At 35.0% G+C, this 13,766-nt stretch overlaps 1 protein-coding gene across 1 annotated transcript; it reads left to right on the top strand.

The window, feature by feature from the left end:
* Nucleotides 1-3,402: 3,402 nt before the first annotated feature.
* Nucleotides 3,403-12,259, top strand: LOC123551974 (cytochrome P450 4F8-like). Its single transcript, XM_053542245.1, has 7 exons — nt 3,403-3,419; nt 6,956-7,088; nt 7,304-7,406; nt 8,693-8,822; nt 9,552-9,833; nt 10,643-10,708; nt 11,848-12,259. The coding sequence occupies exons 1-7, from the start codon at nt 3,403-3,405 to the stop codon at nt 11,960-11,962; spliced, it is 846 nt and encodes a 281-aa protein (XP_053398220.1). The 3' UTR covers nt 11,963-12,259.
* Nucleotides 12,260-13,766: the final 1,507 nt, after the last annotated feature.

Here is a 13,766-nt window from a genome sequence, read left to right as displayed (position 1 = left end):
TGGGCACTTCCAAACAGAAGTAATCCCATACAGGTCTGTCCAAGACCCAAAATATGAAAACTCAAACCCTTTTTCTTTTCCCTTTCCCTTTTTTTTCTTTTTAACCCCAAAAAGGAATTTATGTAACCCCCGGTGTCGTCATCAGCAATTTCGTGTCTGCTCCTTTTTTTCAACCCCTGAAAGATTTCTGAAACTTGACACAAAGTTTACCAAATTTAACGCGGCAAAACAAAGGTCTGGATGCTTGCTTTAAGGCAAAATCACAGGGGTCAAGGTCATATGAGTTTGTTTTGTGTTCATTTTTTAACTGCTTGGGTGTTGAAGAAACTTGGGAAAATTTCCCACATCGAATACTGCGATGCAGTTTCGAATGTTTCTATAAGGTCAAGGTCAAATTAGGGGTCGAAGACAATACTTTGTTTTTTGTGGTTGCTGTCATTATGGTTTTTGTTTTTAGCTCGACTTTTCGAAAAAAATGTAGGTTATTGACTCGCCCCGGGGTCGCGTTTGGTTGTTTAGATAAATCAAATATTTTGTTACTACAAACTATTGACTTTAAATTAAAATTGTGTTTACTATCAAAACTACACCAGAGAAAATCCCATAAAATTTTTTGATTTGACAGAATTTTCCCCCTTTTTTAAAATTTGAATTTTGGAAAGTTTTGGGAAAGCCAAATTTTTCTGTTTCTTCAAGCAATTTCTTTAAACTAAAATACTTATTTACCACAAAATCACACCCGGAAAAACAAACCCCCAAATCAAAAAAGTCAAGCATGAGAAAAGTCGAGCGGCTTCTTATGGACAGCTTTGTTATTTGGCAGGCCCCCTTTTGTTTTACTTTCAAAATTTTTATTGAATTTTTTCCCTTTTATTTTCTTAAAAGCTTATTTTTAAGGATTTCGCCAAAAATCATAGTTTTGTTCGGAAAATCAATTTTTTTGAAATAAACCCAGTTCACCCGTAAACAAAGGTTCGCGGGAAACCAATAATCCAATAATTACACTCCTGGTCGAAAAAACTAGGTAATGAATACTAAAAAATTTTTGGCAAAAAAATAGGACAACACGAACCATAGTTTACGCCTTTAAAACCCCTGTTTAGTTCGATAACTAGGTTTCTCGATTTAACTTTAACTTTGGTTTACAAATGTGGACCCATGTTTAAAAGTGTGAACTATGGTTTTTCGAGGGAATACCTTTTTTTCGCTCGAAAAATAGGTTTCATGCTTTAAATTTACCCCTCGTTAAATCCTAGTTTTTTACTTGAACCCGGTTTCATGAAATTTTTGACGTTTCCAACATGAAGTCTGTAAACTAGGGTTAAATCAAGACCTAGGCTCAGTTGTATACAGGGGTTTAGATTCGTAAAAACAGGGCACCCCAAATTCACTTTATTTTTAAACCTAATATTTCGACGTTAAACCAGGTTTACATTTGTAAACTAAAGTTTTTCGAATAAACTATAATTTGTTCATTTTCCTATGTGGGTTTTATTTTATTACGAGGATAAATGATTTTTGTAAGAAATTAACTTTTGTGGTTTTAATTAAATGAGCATTTGTGCCGTTTTTCCCCTAATTATGTTTTCCCCAATGAAACAAAAACCCAAAGTATTTTTTTTTACCCTGTAGTCTGTAAATCCTTAACTACCTTTACAAGTTAATCAAGTGGTTCACACATCAAAACCTTTTTGCTCGCCTTGTTTTTTAGGGAAAATCCATAAAATCAAGATTTTACAAACATCTTCCCCCCACAGAATTTTTAAACCGCGTTTAGTATAGCCCCTTTCTGACTTTTTAGTACTTTTATTTTTCTATTTTGCGGTGGCGGCCAGAACTTTTAACGTTTACAGGTCGTGACAAGTGCATTCATAGATCATGGGAATCGGGTCAGTGAAAATAGGGTAAAATTTACCCCGTTATTTAAATGGGTTGTGATTGTGGAATTTATATCATATATAATTTTTTCTTACTACAACTATTTCAACGAATGAAAAAATGTTTCAAGGGGGGGAAAAAGGGGCCCGGGGAAAAAAGGGATTGGTTTTGGTAGTTTAGTCTATGTAAGTCGGCTATTGTTTGATCGACATTCATTCTTTAAGTTTTTAAGATAACGAGGGGAACACTTCTTTATATAGGTCAGTGTCTAATTTACATGTAGGTGAGAAAGGGTAATTTTCGTTACTACTTTTTACTTAATATCAGAAGTTTAACCTTTACATGTTATGTTAAAAAAAGTTTTCGGGGTTGTTTTTTGATTTAATATGGGATAAAATACAATTTAAAAATTTCTTTTTTAATTTAATTTCCTTTTTATAATTTTATATCAAATTTCTGTTTATGTCAAAAACCTTGAAGACTTAAAAATACATGTTAAACTGTGTCTCAAAAGACTACTTTTCTTGACTAGTAACAAAAAACCCCTTTTTGGAAAAAAAAAAGAAAAATCTTTCCCCTTTTTTTGGGAAGTAAAACCCCAGCACGATTTTTTTCCTTCATTTGACCGCCCATAAAAATCAAAAAAGTGCCCAAATTTGCGGACCCCCGCATCTGGGTTTGGGTTATGCTGTTCGCAAAGGTTTCTTTAAGCAATTTGTTTGAAAGCGAACAGCTGAATCCTACCAACTGCGCGGATGCGTTTGGTTGGATCCTGCGGGCAAAGCCCGGGGGTTTTCCATGGCGCGGCTAATATGCGTAAAAAATCCCCATCCTAAAACGTAACAGATTTCCTCCCAAGGGGTCTGTGTAAAAAGTACTTTCCCGTGATTATACAACTTTAATAAATTTAGGGAAGGAAGGGGAACCTAAAAATCTGATTTTATTAATATTTTTTTTGGGAATTTTTTGGGGAAATTTTTTGATTTTTCATTTCCCCCCTAACCACAAAAATTGGGCTCATTTTTAATGTGTAAAAAGGTTGAAGATAAAAAGTAGAGTTTTTTCAAATTTGTAGCTTAAAAAAATTATGCATCAAATAATATCTGGCGAATTCATCTTTCTCTTCATTTGGATGCTTCACAAATTTTAATTTTATCGGAAAAATCATGTTAAAAAAAAACAGGTCACCCTCTTTTCCTTATGGGGCCTTTTAAATTTTTACATCCATACAGTCCAATTCTCAAAAGCCTTTGCGCCAAAAATTTTTCATATTCTGTTTTTTTTATATATAAATCAATTTATTCCAGTTTCAAAGGGAACAGCGATGCATTTTTTTGAAACTTGCAATGAAAACGGGAATGACCAAGGTTCATTGTTTTGTTGGTTTTCCATTCATGAAGCCCGGGGAGTTGTTTTTAGTCCCAAAATTTTAGGAAATATTTGCAAGAGTAACGGTACGCTTAATTTGTTTTTAATCATTTTACATTTTAATATATTTTTTTAATTTATTTCATTAAACCAACAATGAATCCATCTGGAAGGTTTGGATTGACGGGCCCTTGTTAACGTCACCTCCATTAACAAACAGTACTTTCGTAATGGGTTTTATTTTTTTCATTTAAATTTTTGCCACGAGATAGCCGGTGCTTTTTAAAGCAAAGTTTTTCTGAAAAAGATTATCTCAATGGGAACGTTTTCGCAATATTATTGTGAAAATTTTCTTAATCTCGATACTTTTTCCTAAGTTCCCCAAAACTCCTAAAAGAAATCTTTAATTTTGGAATTTTTTGAAAATTTTCTGAAAAATTTTTTGGGCCCAAATCCGATTTTAGCACGATGCGACCCTTTTAATAAACCCAGGGGGTTTTGACATTGCCTACAAACGGCAAGGGAAAGGGGTCTAATGCAAACGTCTACTTCTAAGGGGTCTTTGCGACCCTTTGCACCCAGGGAAATCGAGTACCGCCTTCATCCAGGCTGTATGGTCGTCTTAAACCCGTGTGTTTTTAGAGGGGGCCTTACCCGGTACTTTGGCTAAAATCTGGCTGAACCTTTGCTACTCGGCTGCTCTGGGTAATTTCACGCCATGCGCTATCACCCCGGGCTTAATGCAATTGCTATAACACAGAGGTCTGATGCAAAACACTTTTCCACAGGGCTCTATGCACTGCACACGCAAGAAAATATAACTCAGGGGCTCTGATGCGGGGCCCATCACCCAGGGTCTACGCGAGCGAAAAAAAACCCCGAGGGTCTTAGCGGCCGCAACCTCAGGGGGACGTGCACCGTATAATTACCCAGGTGCTTTTTACCCAGGCCTCGTATTTTCTAATATTTAAAACCCCCAGGGAAAAACCAAAGCGCCCCCTGCCCGCAGGTGCTCTTTTGCGTCGTATTCCCTCGATCTTCACCAAATTTCACACGACGCTTCCCTGGCTCAAAACGACTTTCTATCACCCCAAAAGCGCCTTGAAATTTTGTAAAACTAAATTCACCTTTTTGCACGAATGAACCACGAAAAAAAACAAAATTTAAAAGTTAAACCCAAAGAAATATTAAAAATAATGACTCTACATTTTTTGGTTTTTTTTTTACTTTTTTTTTCCCTAAATGTATCTTTGTAAATCCCCCGAACCAAAAGATACGGACTTTAACGGGGTTTACCCTTCCTAAGGCCCCTGGTTAGGAAAAGGGTTTTTGGTCGCAAACGGGGAAAAAGGGGGCGAAAAAAGAAGTCTGCAACCCCCGCCTTCCACTTCGGGGATAGAAGCCGACACAACAGTTTTCAATCACAGCTGACACGATTGTGGGATGTAATTTGGGGAAAAACTGCGGTATCTTTTAGATTTAAACTATCTATTTGTCGTAGGACAATTAATAAAAAACAACGCCGTAAGTTGAATAATTCAAAAAATAAAAAAGACACTAGAAAATTTTCACGAATAATAAATTTACCCTTAAAGGTTGTATAAAAACACATTGTAAACAAAATAGACAAAAACAGAGACAATATAATTTAATTTATTTTTTGAAGAAATTTAAAACAGCAAGGCCCGGTCAGGTGAGAGATTCGAGATTTTCAGAAACGTGGTCCGGTACCCTTGGAAATCACGAAGTGCGCATTTTCCCCCAGCAAAAAACAAAATGCAGGGGGACGCAAAACCTTAAGATTGTTATACAAGCCTCTGATCATTGGTTTCCGACCAAAATTTATTCTAAACCCGAAGAAGGTGTTTTATCTTTAAAAGTGACAGTAAGGGTTTTGTTTTTAAATTTTGACAGCTGCTTTTTAAAAACTTAAAATTTTTTGTTTTTGGAAAAAACAGTCACTTTCGGGTTTTAATGTAAATAAAGCTTTTTGGTCTCATAATTTTTATACCTTTGATCAAATTTAACCGGGTTTTGGCCGAAATATCAATAATAAAAAAATTTAAATTTGTTCTCTTCCCGAAAAACAAAACCCTAATTTTAAAACATTTTAAAAGATTAACAATTCTTTTCGCTATTGGGGTTTTGTAATACAGCTTAAAAAATTTCATTACATCAGCAGATTGCTTGTTTTATTTTTATTTATTTGTTGTTGTTTTTTTTGTACACTGCTTTTTCCAGTGGCATTTTTTGTATGATAAAGCGGTTAGTCTTCCTATATTGCAGGGACGTGTTTTTGTAAACTTAACATTTAAATTTTAAACATAGTAGTGTCCAGACTTCAAGGTTATTTTCTTACGTCAAGTTGCTGCAAAGAACATACCTTTGTCTCGCTTTTTTCCACCATAAATTTGAAATGTTACCTACATCAACATACCCCAAAAAAAGGCCTATCTTTATGAAAAAATTTCCAACGTTTTTGACTTTTAAAATTTTCGCCCAGATGGAGAAATATGGCTTCCAACCCAAATTTGGTTTGTAAAATTATGATTTTTAAAGGGGGTTTTTTAACCCCGTTAAAAAACGAATCAAAAAAAACAGGGTTTCAACCCTGGGCGAAATTGGTCTAGAAAAAAAAAAAGGTCCAAAATTGCGGTTTGGCCCTTTTTTTCAAAAACCTTTTAAAAACGGGGGGGGGGAATTTTTACGTTTTTACCCAATAAGCATCAAATATTTTGTTAAAAAAAACAAGTAATTTAAAACCTTTTTATGTAAAAAGGGGACCCTTAAAAAAAGCGTGTGTATTTTCAAAAAATTTTTGGTTATTTAAAAATGGGAAAACCTAATGAAGGTTGAGGGGCGCTTTTAAAATCAATAAAACCCTTTGTTCTTACACAATCTTTTACCCGTCTTAAAAATTTATTAAACATAAACCAATAAAAAATTTAGTGATTTTATTGAATTTTGTCCCGCCATTTTAATATATTGACTTTTACATTTTTTATGTTACTTAACATTTAACAATTTTTGTGGAAATTGAAAAAAAAATTTTAACACAAAAAATCAGGATAAATAAAAATTATTAAGGTAAAAATTAAAAAAATTTTTAAAACAAGAAAATTTTTCGGGTATTTTTTCCCCACGAAAGGACTGAATGAAAACCAAAAGAGGGTTTACTCTTTTTTAAATCATTTTTGTTACAGTTGGTTACTTTTTAGTTTAAAAACCATTACATTTATTTTATTTTTGACTTGTGTCATTTAACTGTCATAAAAAAAAATTTTTTGGCCCCCTAAAAAAGTTTAAAATTTTTTGAAATTTTTTCTTTTATTGTTTGTTGTAGGCATTTTTTTTGGAGATAATCAAAATGCGGCTTTCGTTTTCAAGTTTAGCATTTCTACTTTCATTTTATTTACTTCCGGAAATAGCTGAAGGTCAAGTGACGTCATTTTCTGTGTTGTCAAAAACATACATATGCCTGGCGAGATTGCATAAATATGTGCTGGTCGTCCTAAGGATATGTAAGAATTCAGCAGCCTGAAAGAAACGTTGACGTGATGTGATGTTTATCTTAGTCTTTTTCAGCCTAGGTCTTCTGGGGACAAATTTGTTAAATATACCGTACTTTCATTTGAATAATAATAAACAGTCATTGAAATATCTGAATAAAACGTGCATATAGTATCTTACGAAAGCATTTCTGTTCCAGTCATCCGCTTACTTTCTTTGACTTCTTTGACTTCATCTGGAAACTAACTCCAGTTGGACGGCAGTTCAAGAAGGATTGTGACTTTGTACATTCAGTTGCGGAGGAAATTATTGATAAACGAAAAGAGACTTTGGTAAAATATTTTTTGTAGACATTTTATGCCAGTGTTGAATTTACTCGGCTGCACTTTGAACCTTTAAAAAAACACGAGAAATATAACGTCGCCAATCTTGTCTCTCCGATGATATAAACTGTAATGTTGAATAGTAAAATATTTGATTATTTCACGTGTAATTAAGATCATTGTGATTAAATTACTTGTATTTAAGAGTTAATATACATTTACAGGACAAGACTGCTGACGAAACAGACCGTAAATATTTGGACGGAACGGGACGAGGTCTGACCAAGTTAGAAATCCGAAATGAAGTTGATACCTTCTTGTTTGAAGGTAAATTATTCAGTACTTTTGTCATATCTGAAATAACGCATCTAGATGTCATTTAGACATTTTTTTAAGTTAAAACACAACAATTACGTGGTTAACTTCAATGTTTTTGCATCATGTTGGTGGTTACAACTTTTTTGACCACATGTGCAGCCTTTGCAATAAATCACATATTTTTATGCCCCCACCCCTTTCAAAGAAGGAGGGGTATATTGTTTTGCAGATGTCGGTCGGTCGGTCGGTCTTTCGGTCGGTCGGTCGGTCGGTTCGTAGGCCAGTCGGTTTTCGGATGATAACTCAAGACAGCTTGGACCTAGGATCATGAAAGTTGACAATGTGTTTGGTCATGACCAGCAAATGACTCTTATTGAGTCTGAGGTCGATATGTTAAAGGTCAAGGTCACAGTGACCCGGAACATTCGAACGGTTTCTGGAGGATAACTGAAGAACGTTTGGGCCTAGGATCATGAAAGTAAAAAGAGAGGTTAATCATAACCAGCAGATTATCAGCTATTGATTTTGAAATCAATAAATCAAAGGTCAAGGTTACACAGACCCGTAACATTTAAACAGTTTATTAATTATAACTTTTGAACTCTTGAACCTAGAATTATGAAATTTGATAGGGATGTTGGCCTTACCAACAGATGACCCTTATGGAGTTTGAGGTCAGTAAGTCAAAGGTCAAGGTTACAGTGGGCCGGAACAGTTAAACGGTTTCTGGACAATAATTTCAAAACTTTTTCAGCCTTTGATCACGATTGATTATGGTTAGCAGATCAACCCTATTTATTTTGAGATCAGAAGGTTAAATGTCAAGGTCACAGTGACCGGGAACAGTTAAACCGTTTCTGTACGGTAGCTTGAGAACCCTTGGGCGTTGAATTATAGTAGTGAAATCATTGTCTGGAGATATCCCCCTCTGATTTGAATGCAGTAAATGCCTTTAATCGATCACGAAATTTAATACTAGGGAGGTTGATCATGACCAGCAGATGACCCCTATTGGTTCTGAGGTTAGTGGGTCAAAGGTCAGTCAGGTCACATTGACCCAGAAAAGTAGAATATTTTTGCTAATTAACTAGAAGATGCTTTGGTCTAAGATCACATTTGATACGGAGGTTACTTATGACTGATAAACGACCCATAACTATTGATTTGAGGTCAGTTCGTGAAACGTCCAGTGCACAGCGAACAAACATTTTCTGATCCTTTTACAGTTACTGTAAGCATCAAGAAGGGTATTTCGTATTCTACCAGCTCTTGTACTTATTATTTTTGATCACAAGGTCACGACACAACAGCTAGTGCCATATCATGGGTTCTTTACTCGCTGGCGGAAAATACCGAGTGTCAGCGGAAATGTCAGGCGGAAATTGACGATGTACTGGAGGGCAGGGAGTCTGATGACTTGGAATGGTATACTTTCACGTTTTTACAACGATGTACAGATCTGCACAGAAACGGAGGAAGTAGCTGTAATGCAGAACAATTTACAGCGCAACCTCTCCAGAGCGGCCCTCTCTTAAGCAAAACCTCTCTATAGCAACATCATCAAACTTTCCTTAAGCTGAAATACACTATCAAATTTACCACCCCGGATCAACAACATCCACATAACAGTCAATATTTGTCTCTCCCAAAGGTTATTACTCTACAGAGGTTGCACCGACTTAAACATGCCCCATATGTTTGAAAAATACATGTTACCTGGAGCTTTACTCATAGATGACAAGTTTTGATATGTTTTTAGAACCTACAATTACCTTGTACACAAATATACGTGTAAAGTGGTTCTACAAATCAGCCGCAACATGAGAAAACCAATATAGTGCATTTGCGACCATCATGGATCCAGACCAGACTGCTTAGGCTGGTCTGGATCCATGCTTGTTGCAAATGCACTATGTTGTCTTTCTCATGTTGCGGCTCAAATGTGGCTACACGTACAATTTTTACAGAACATATAGCCTATAGTCGAAATATACCAGGAATTCTAAATTTCTCAACCTGTCGTTTTTATAGCCTATTGCAAATTACTTTTTAGTGCTCATTCAGTCACACACATTTTTTTTTCACAAAATGTCTCAAATATATTGCAAAGTCCTCGTACATGTCCTTTCATCAAACATTCATTTCACATTCCAGGTCAGATCTAGCAAAACTTGAATACCTTACAATGTGCATTAAAGAAGGAATGCGTCTTCATTCACCGGTACCAGTTGTGAGCCGTGACACAGAAAATGTGTTCGATCTTGGCGACCGTGTTGCACCAAAAGGGACTAAGATTCAGTTAAACATTTTCGCTCTAAATCATATGGAGAATTTGTGGGGTCCGGACCATATGGAGTTTAAACCAGAACGATTCTCAAAGGAAAATATCGACAATATCAAACATTTCCAGTACGTGCCGTTTTCAGCAGGACCAAGGTACAAATATTGAACAAACAATATATAACTATAGCCACATAAATACCTGCTTTAAATATAATTATATTTAAAGTGACCTCTTTCGCATTTAGCCCTTGATATATTAGTTCTGGTTCATTCGCAACAATGTCCAAGTAAAAATTCACAACAGTAGGTGGAACGTAGTTTTCAGGATTTTTTTTCATTTCTTTACAAATGGCAGTCATTTTTAAAGGGACAATTTTTTAAGAATATTCTAAGTAACCTATCGAACGGAACAGTACGGTACAACAAGAAATGGACAAGTAGATTGTTGGTAAAGTATGGCAGTAGATTTGTGTCTATATTCGATTTTTATATTATGTTCAATAATCGGACACATATGCGTTTAGTTGTTTATATTGCTGTCCGATTATCGCGTACAAAAATAATTTTCATGTTACGTTTGTTCGATGATAAAAACAAAAAGTATTTGATTATTGCACAGACATTGTTATTAACTATATTTATATGTCCAATATTCGAAGACATATTTGATACATTACTGTATAGATTCTATATGCGTTCAATATTCGAAGACATATTTGGTACAAACTTCTAAATGTGTGTCCAAAAAACGAAGCCATTAAATTAAATTAAATTAAACTTGCAGAAGGAAGATTGTTTCATACAAAATATTGTAAAAATCTTTGGAAAAATATATTTTGTCAATCTCCGAGTAAGAATATTGTCAGACAATCGTCTACAGTTCCGATAAGGGCAGGTAACGCTATCTTGGTGTTTGATATTGTTTTAAGAGGCCACATTATAAACATTTTTGTTCATTATAGGAACTGTATTGGACAGAATTTTGCAATGAATGAAGAAAAAGTTGTGCTGACAAAACTGTTACGAAAGTAAGTACAGTAAAATACCAATGTATTTCAGGTGGACACAAATTAGTAAACCTCTAACTAGCGACTGCTTTTGAACTGTAGAAAAAGTTTCGTAAAGCAGCAGACCCCTAGTAACACTGCAGTCTCTGTGTTAGGCTATTCCGATTTTTTCAGATGTAAAAGCAGCCCAGCGCGCACATGGCTTTCCGTTGGAAGACACAAGCTGCCAGTACCGCACATGGAGTATACGTATTTTTCCGACTATCATTATGGTTCCAATACCGAAATCTACTTTTTGATAAACATTTTTGATACCTGGACCCTTTTAAATGTCTGTAAGTTACATTTTGCTTGAAGAATACTGTTAGTGCTGTATAAAACCCGAAAGGGAAGTAGGGGTCACGTTTGATTCAAGATAATCTTTTTCAGTCAAAGAAACACACTCTTTTAAAATCAGCTTACAAAGAATCTTCAAATTGTAGTGGTAGTGTATGACCTTAGTTTCCATGACAAATTCTGTAATATTACTATTTCGTCTTCAACTGTCGTGTTATTTTCGGAAAGAAAGGAAAATAACTCTACAAAGCGTAGAAATTGAGAAGTGTTTGAATGCAAAAACATGCGAATACTTTTTTATAGCGCTATTTTCATAATTAGTGTATGTATACCTTATAAGCTTTCCAGTCATGAAGTGTCCTGGGATTTAAAATAAATGTTTCAGTATGATATTTCGCGCCCATTAAATAGAGGATATTACATGAGTGTCTTTTCATATTGGATTTATTAAACTCGTTGAATAAAATAATAAAATGCGAGGCTCTGCCGAGCATTTTATCAATTTTATTCAACGAGTTTAATAATTTCAATGTGGAAAGTCACAAATGTAATATTCTTTTTATCACATGCTAGTTTTTTCCTGTCGAAACATCAAAAATTCTACTTTCTTTTACTATATAAACAAGTCAATTTGACCAACGTCTCCTATACTATAAATGACGTCGACGTCAAAGCTTTATTACACTAGTGTATTATCATTTTTATTTAATGGCTTTATTACACCCCCACGACGTCAAACATGTGATAAAGCTATTTATTCAATGTTTTTAATAAAACTTGACGATGAAGTTAAATATTAAACTTCAGTTTCTGTTTTATTTCAGTTTCACATTTAGGCTGGACCCCAACCACAAGGTGAAAAGAGTCATGTCCGCGGTGATGAGAACGAAAGACGGAATGTACATGTTTGTTGAAAAACGAGAATTTTTAAATAAGTAGATAAAAATGACCATTAAACGAAGATGTCATCAACATTAAGCAGGCATTGGTCATTCAAATGACCGTATGAAGTGAAACAGTATTATTAATGTCCATGACGTCAGATATTCAGAATGGCACTGTGAAATGATGTGAATAACTGTGTTGCAAAGGCAGAGTTTCTATAACTATACAATATTTTTTATTATATTTTTTATTGTAATGAATAATATTTTAAAGTATTAAATCGACATAATAAAATATTTACACTATATTATACTATGCCGCTTAAAGATTTATTAAAGAATATTACACGTGTGTCGTTCGCAAAAATTGTTGAATTTTGTTATAAAATGAATATTTAGCGTTCGAAAGCAACAAACTATGAAAGTTTATAATTTTAATTTATCACATGTTTGACGTCGCGGGAGTGTAATAAAGCCATTAAATAAAAATGATAATACACTAGTGTAATAAAGCTTTGACGTCGACGTCATTTATAGTATAGGCGACGTCGGTCAAATTGTCTTGTTTATATAGTAAAAGAAAGTCGATTTTTTGATGTTTCGACAAGAAAGGCTTACATGTGATAAAAAGAATATTACATTTGTGACTTTCCACATTGAATTTACTAAACTCGTTGAATAAAATTGATAAAATGCTCGGCTGAGCCTCGCATTTTATCATTTTATTCAACTCGTTTAATAAATTCAATATGAAAAGACACTCATGTAATATCCTCTATGTTGTTCCTAGCAATAAAGCAAACTATTGCAGTAAAACATGTACAATTAACCTTCTCATAAACTGATGTTGCCGAGTGCAGCACACTTTGATGTACCGTCATGTTACAGATCAAGCGAACGTACTAAAAATGAGCCGCACCATGAGAAAACCAACATATTGCATTTGCGACCAGCATGGGTCCAGACCAGCCTGCGTATCCGCGCAGTCTGGTCAGGATCCATGCTGTTCGCTTTCAAACCCTATCGCAATAAGAGAAACTGTTAGCGACCATTATGGATCCTGACCAGACTGCACGGATGCTCAGGCTGGTCTGGATCCATGCTGGTCGCAAACACACTATGTTTGTTTTCTCATGGTGCGGCTCAAATCTTTTCAACGCAATCACCACCAATGTCATTGCATTTTTTGTGCCTTGTGATCAACATTTGGAAAGTGGCGTTGTACATGTACCATTGTTCACTGAATTAGCCAATCTCTTCTCTTGTTGTGCGTTGGATACATGATTCACTGTCAAAGTGATATCCACAAATACCGGCCTTAATCTCAAGTAATACACGGAAGTTCATCGGCGCCAGCTCGTGCGAGTAGTAAGGATAATCAAGCAGTTCAGAAACTAGAAGGGTGATTTCTAGGAGAGTGGGTGATGCAGTATGCGCGAATGCATTGTCGTAATGGAGTAATACGGAATCAATCTGGAACCCTATATGTTTATACCTTAAGCAATTCAGAAGGTCCCACTTGAGCACATGAAAATTAGTTTCAGTTTAGGATCAGTTAGCAAGAAAATATTGATTGATGCTAAAGAATATTAATCGTTCGGTAATTTCTAAACTGACATAAAATATTTTAAAATAGTTATACGTCTATCTTGTTCCGCTTCAATAATACAAGAGTACGTAAGAATTGCAGTCTGCGTTTACAATGCATCATCATTGATTTTGTGTTCCAGTATATTCCCGCGTCTGTCCATGAAGTAGATGAAAATCTCTTTCCCGATGCTTGTTGTACACGCGTCTTCTTGGGTGGCGGTTGTATTTGGTGTTTTCCACACGCTAGACAAAGCCTTTGTCTCGGGGTC

The sequence above is a fragment of the Mercenaria mercenaria genome, chromosome 4 (genome assembly GCF_021730395.1).
Source record: "Mercenaria mercenaria strain notata chromosome 4, MADL_Memer_1, whole genome shotgun sequence".
Lineage (NCBI taxonomy): Eukaryota > Metazoa > Mollusca > Bivalvia > Venerida > Veneridae > Mercenaria > Mercenaria mercenaria.
This window is presented reverse-complemented; position numbering and strand designations above follow the sequence as displayed.

What these genes read in the sequence shown, in the direction of transcription:
- LOC123551974 (XM_053542245.1), top strand. An exon ending in TGATACCTTCTTGTTTGAAG is followed by an intron (nt 7,407 to 8,692) that starts GTAAATTATTCA and finishes TTTGATCACAAG; the next exon opens with GTCACGACACAACAGCTAGT. An exon ending in CTGACAAAACTGTTACGAAA is followed by an intron (nt 10,709 to 11,847) that starts GTAAGTACAGTA and finishes GTTTTATTTCAG; the next exon opens with TTTCACATTTAGGCTGGACC.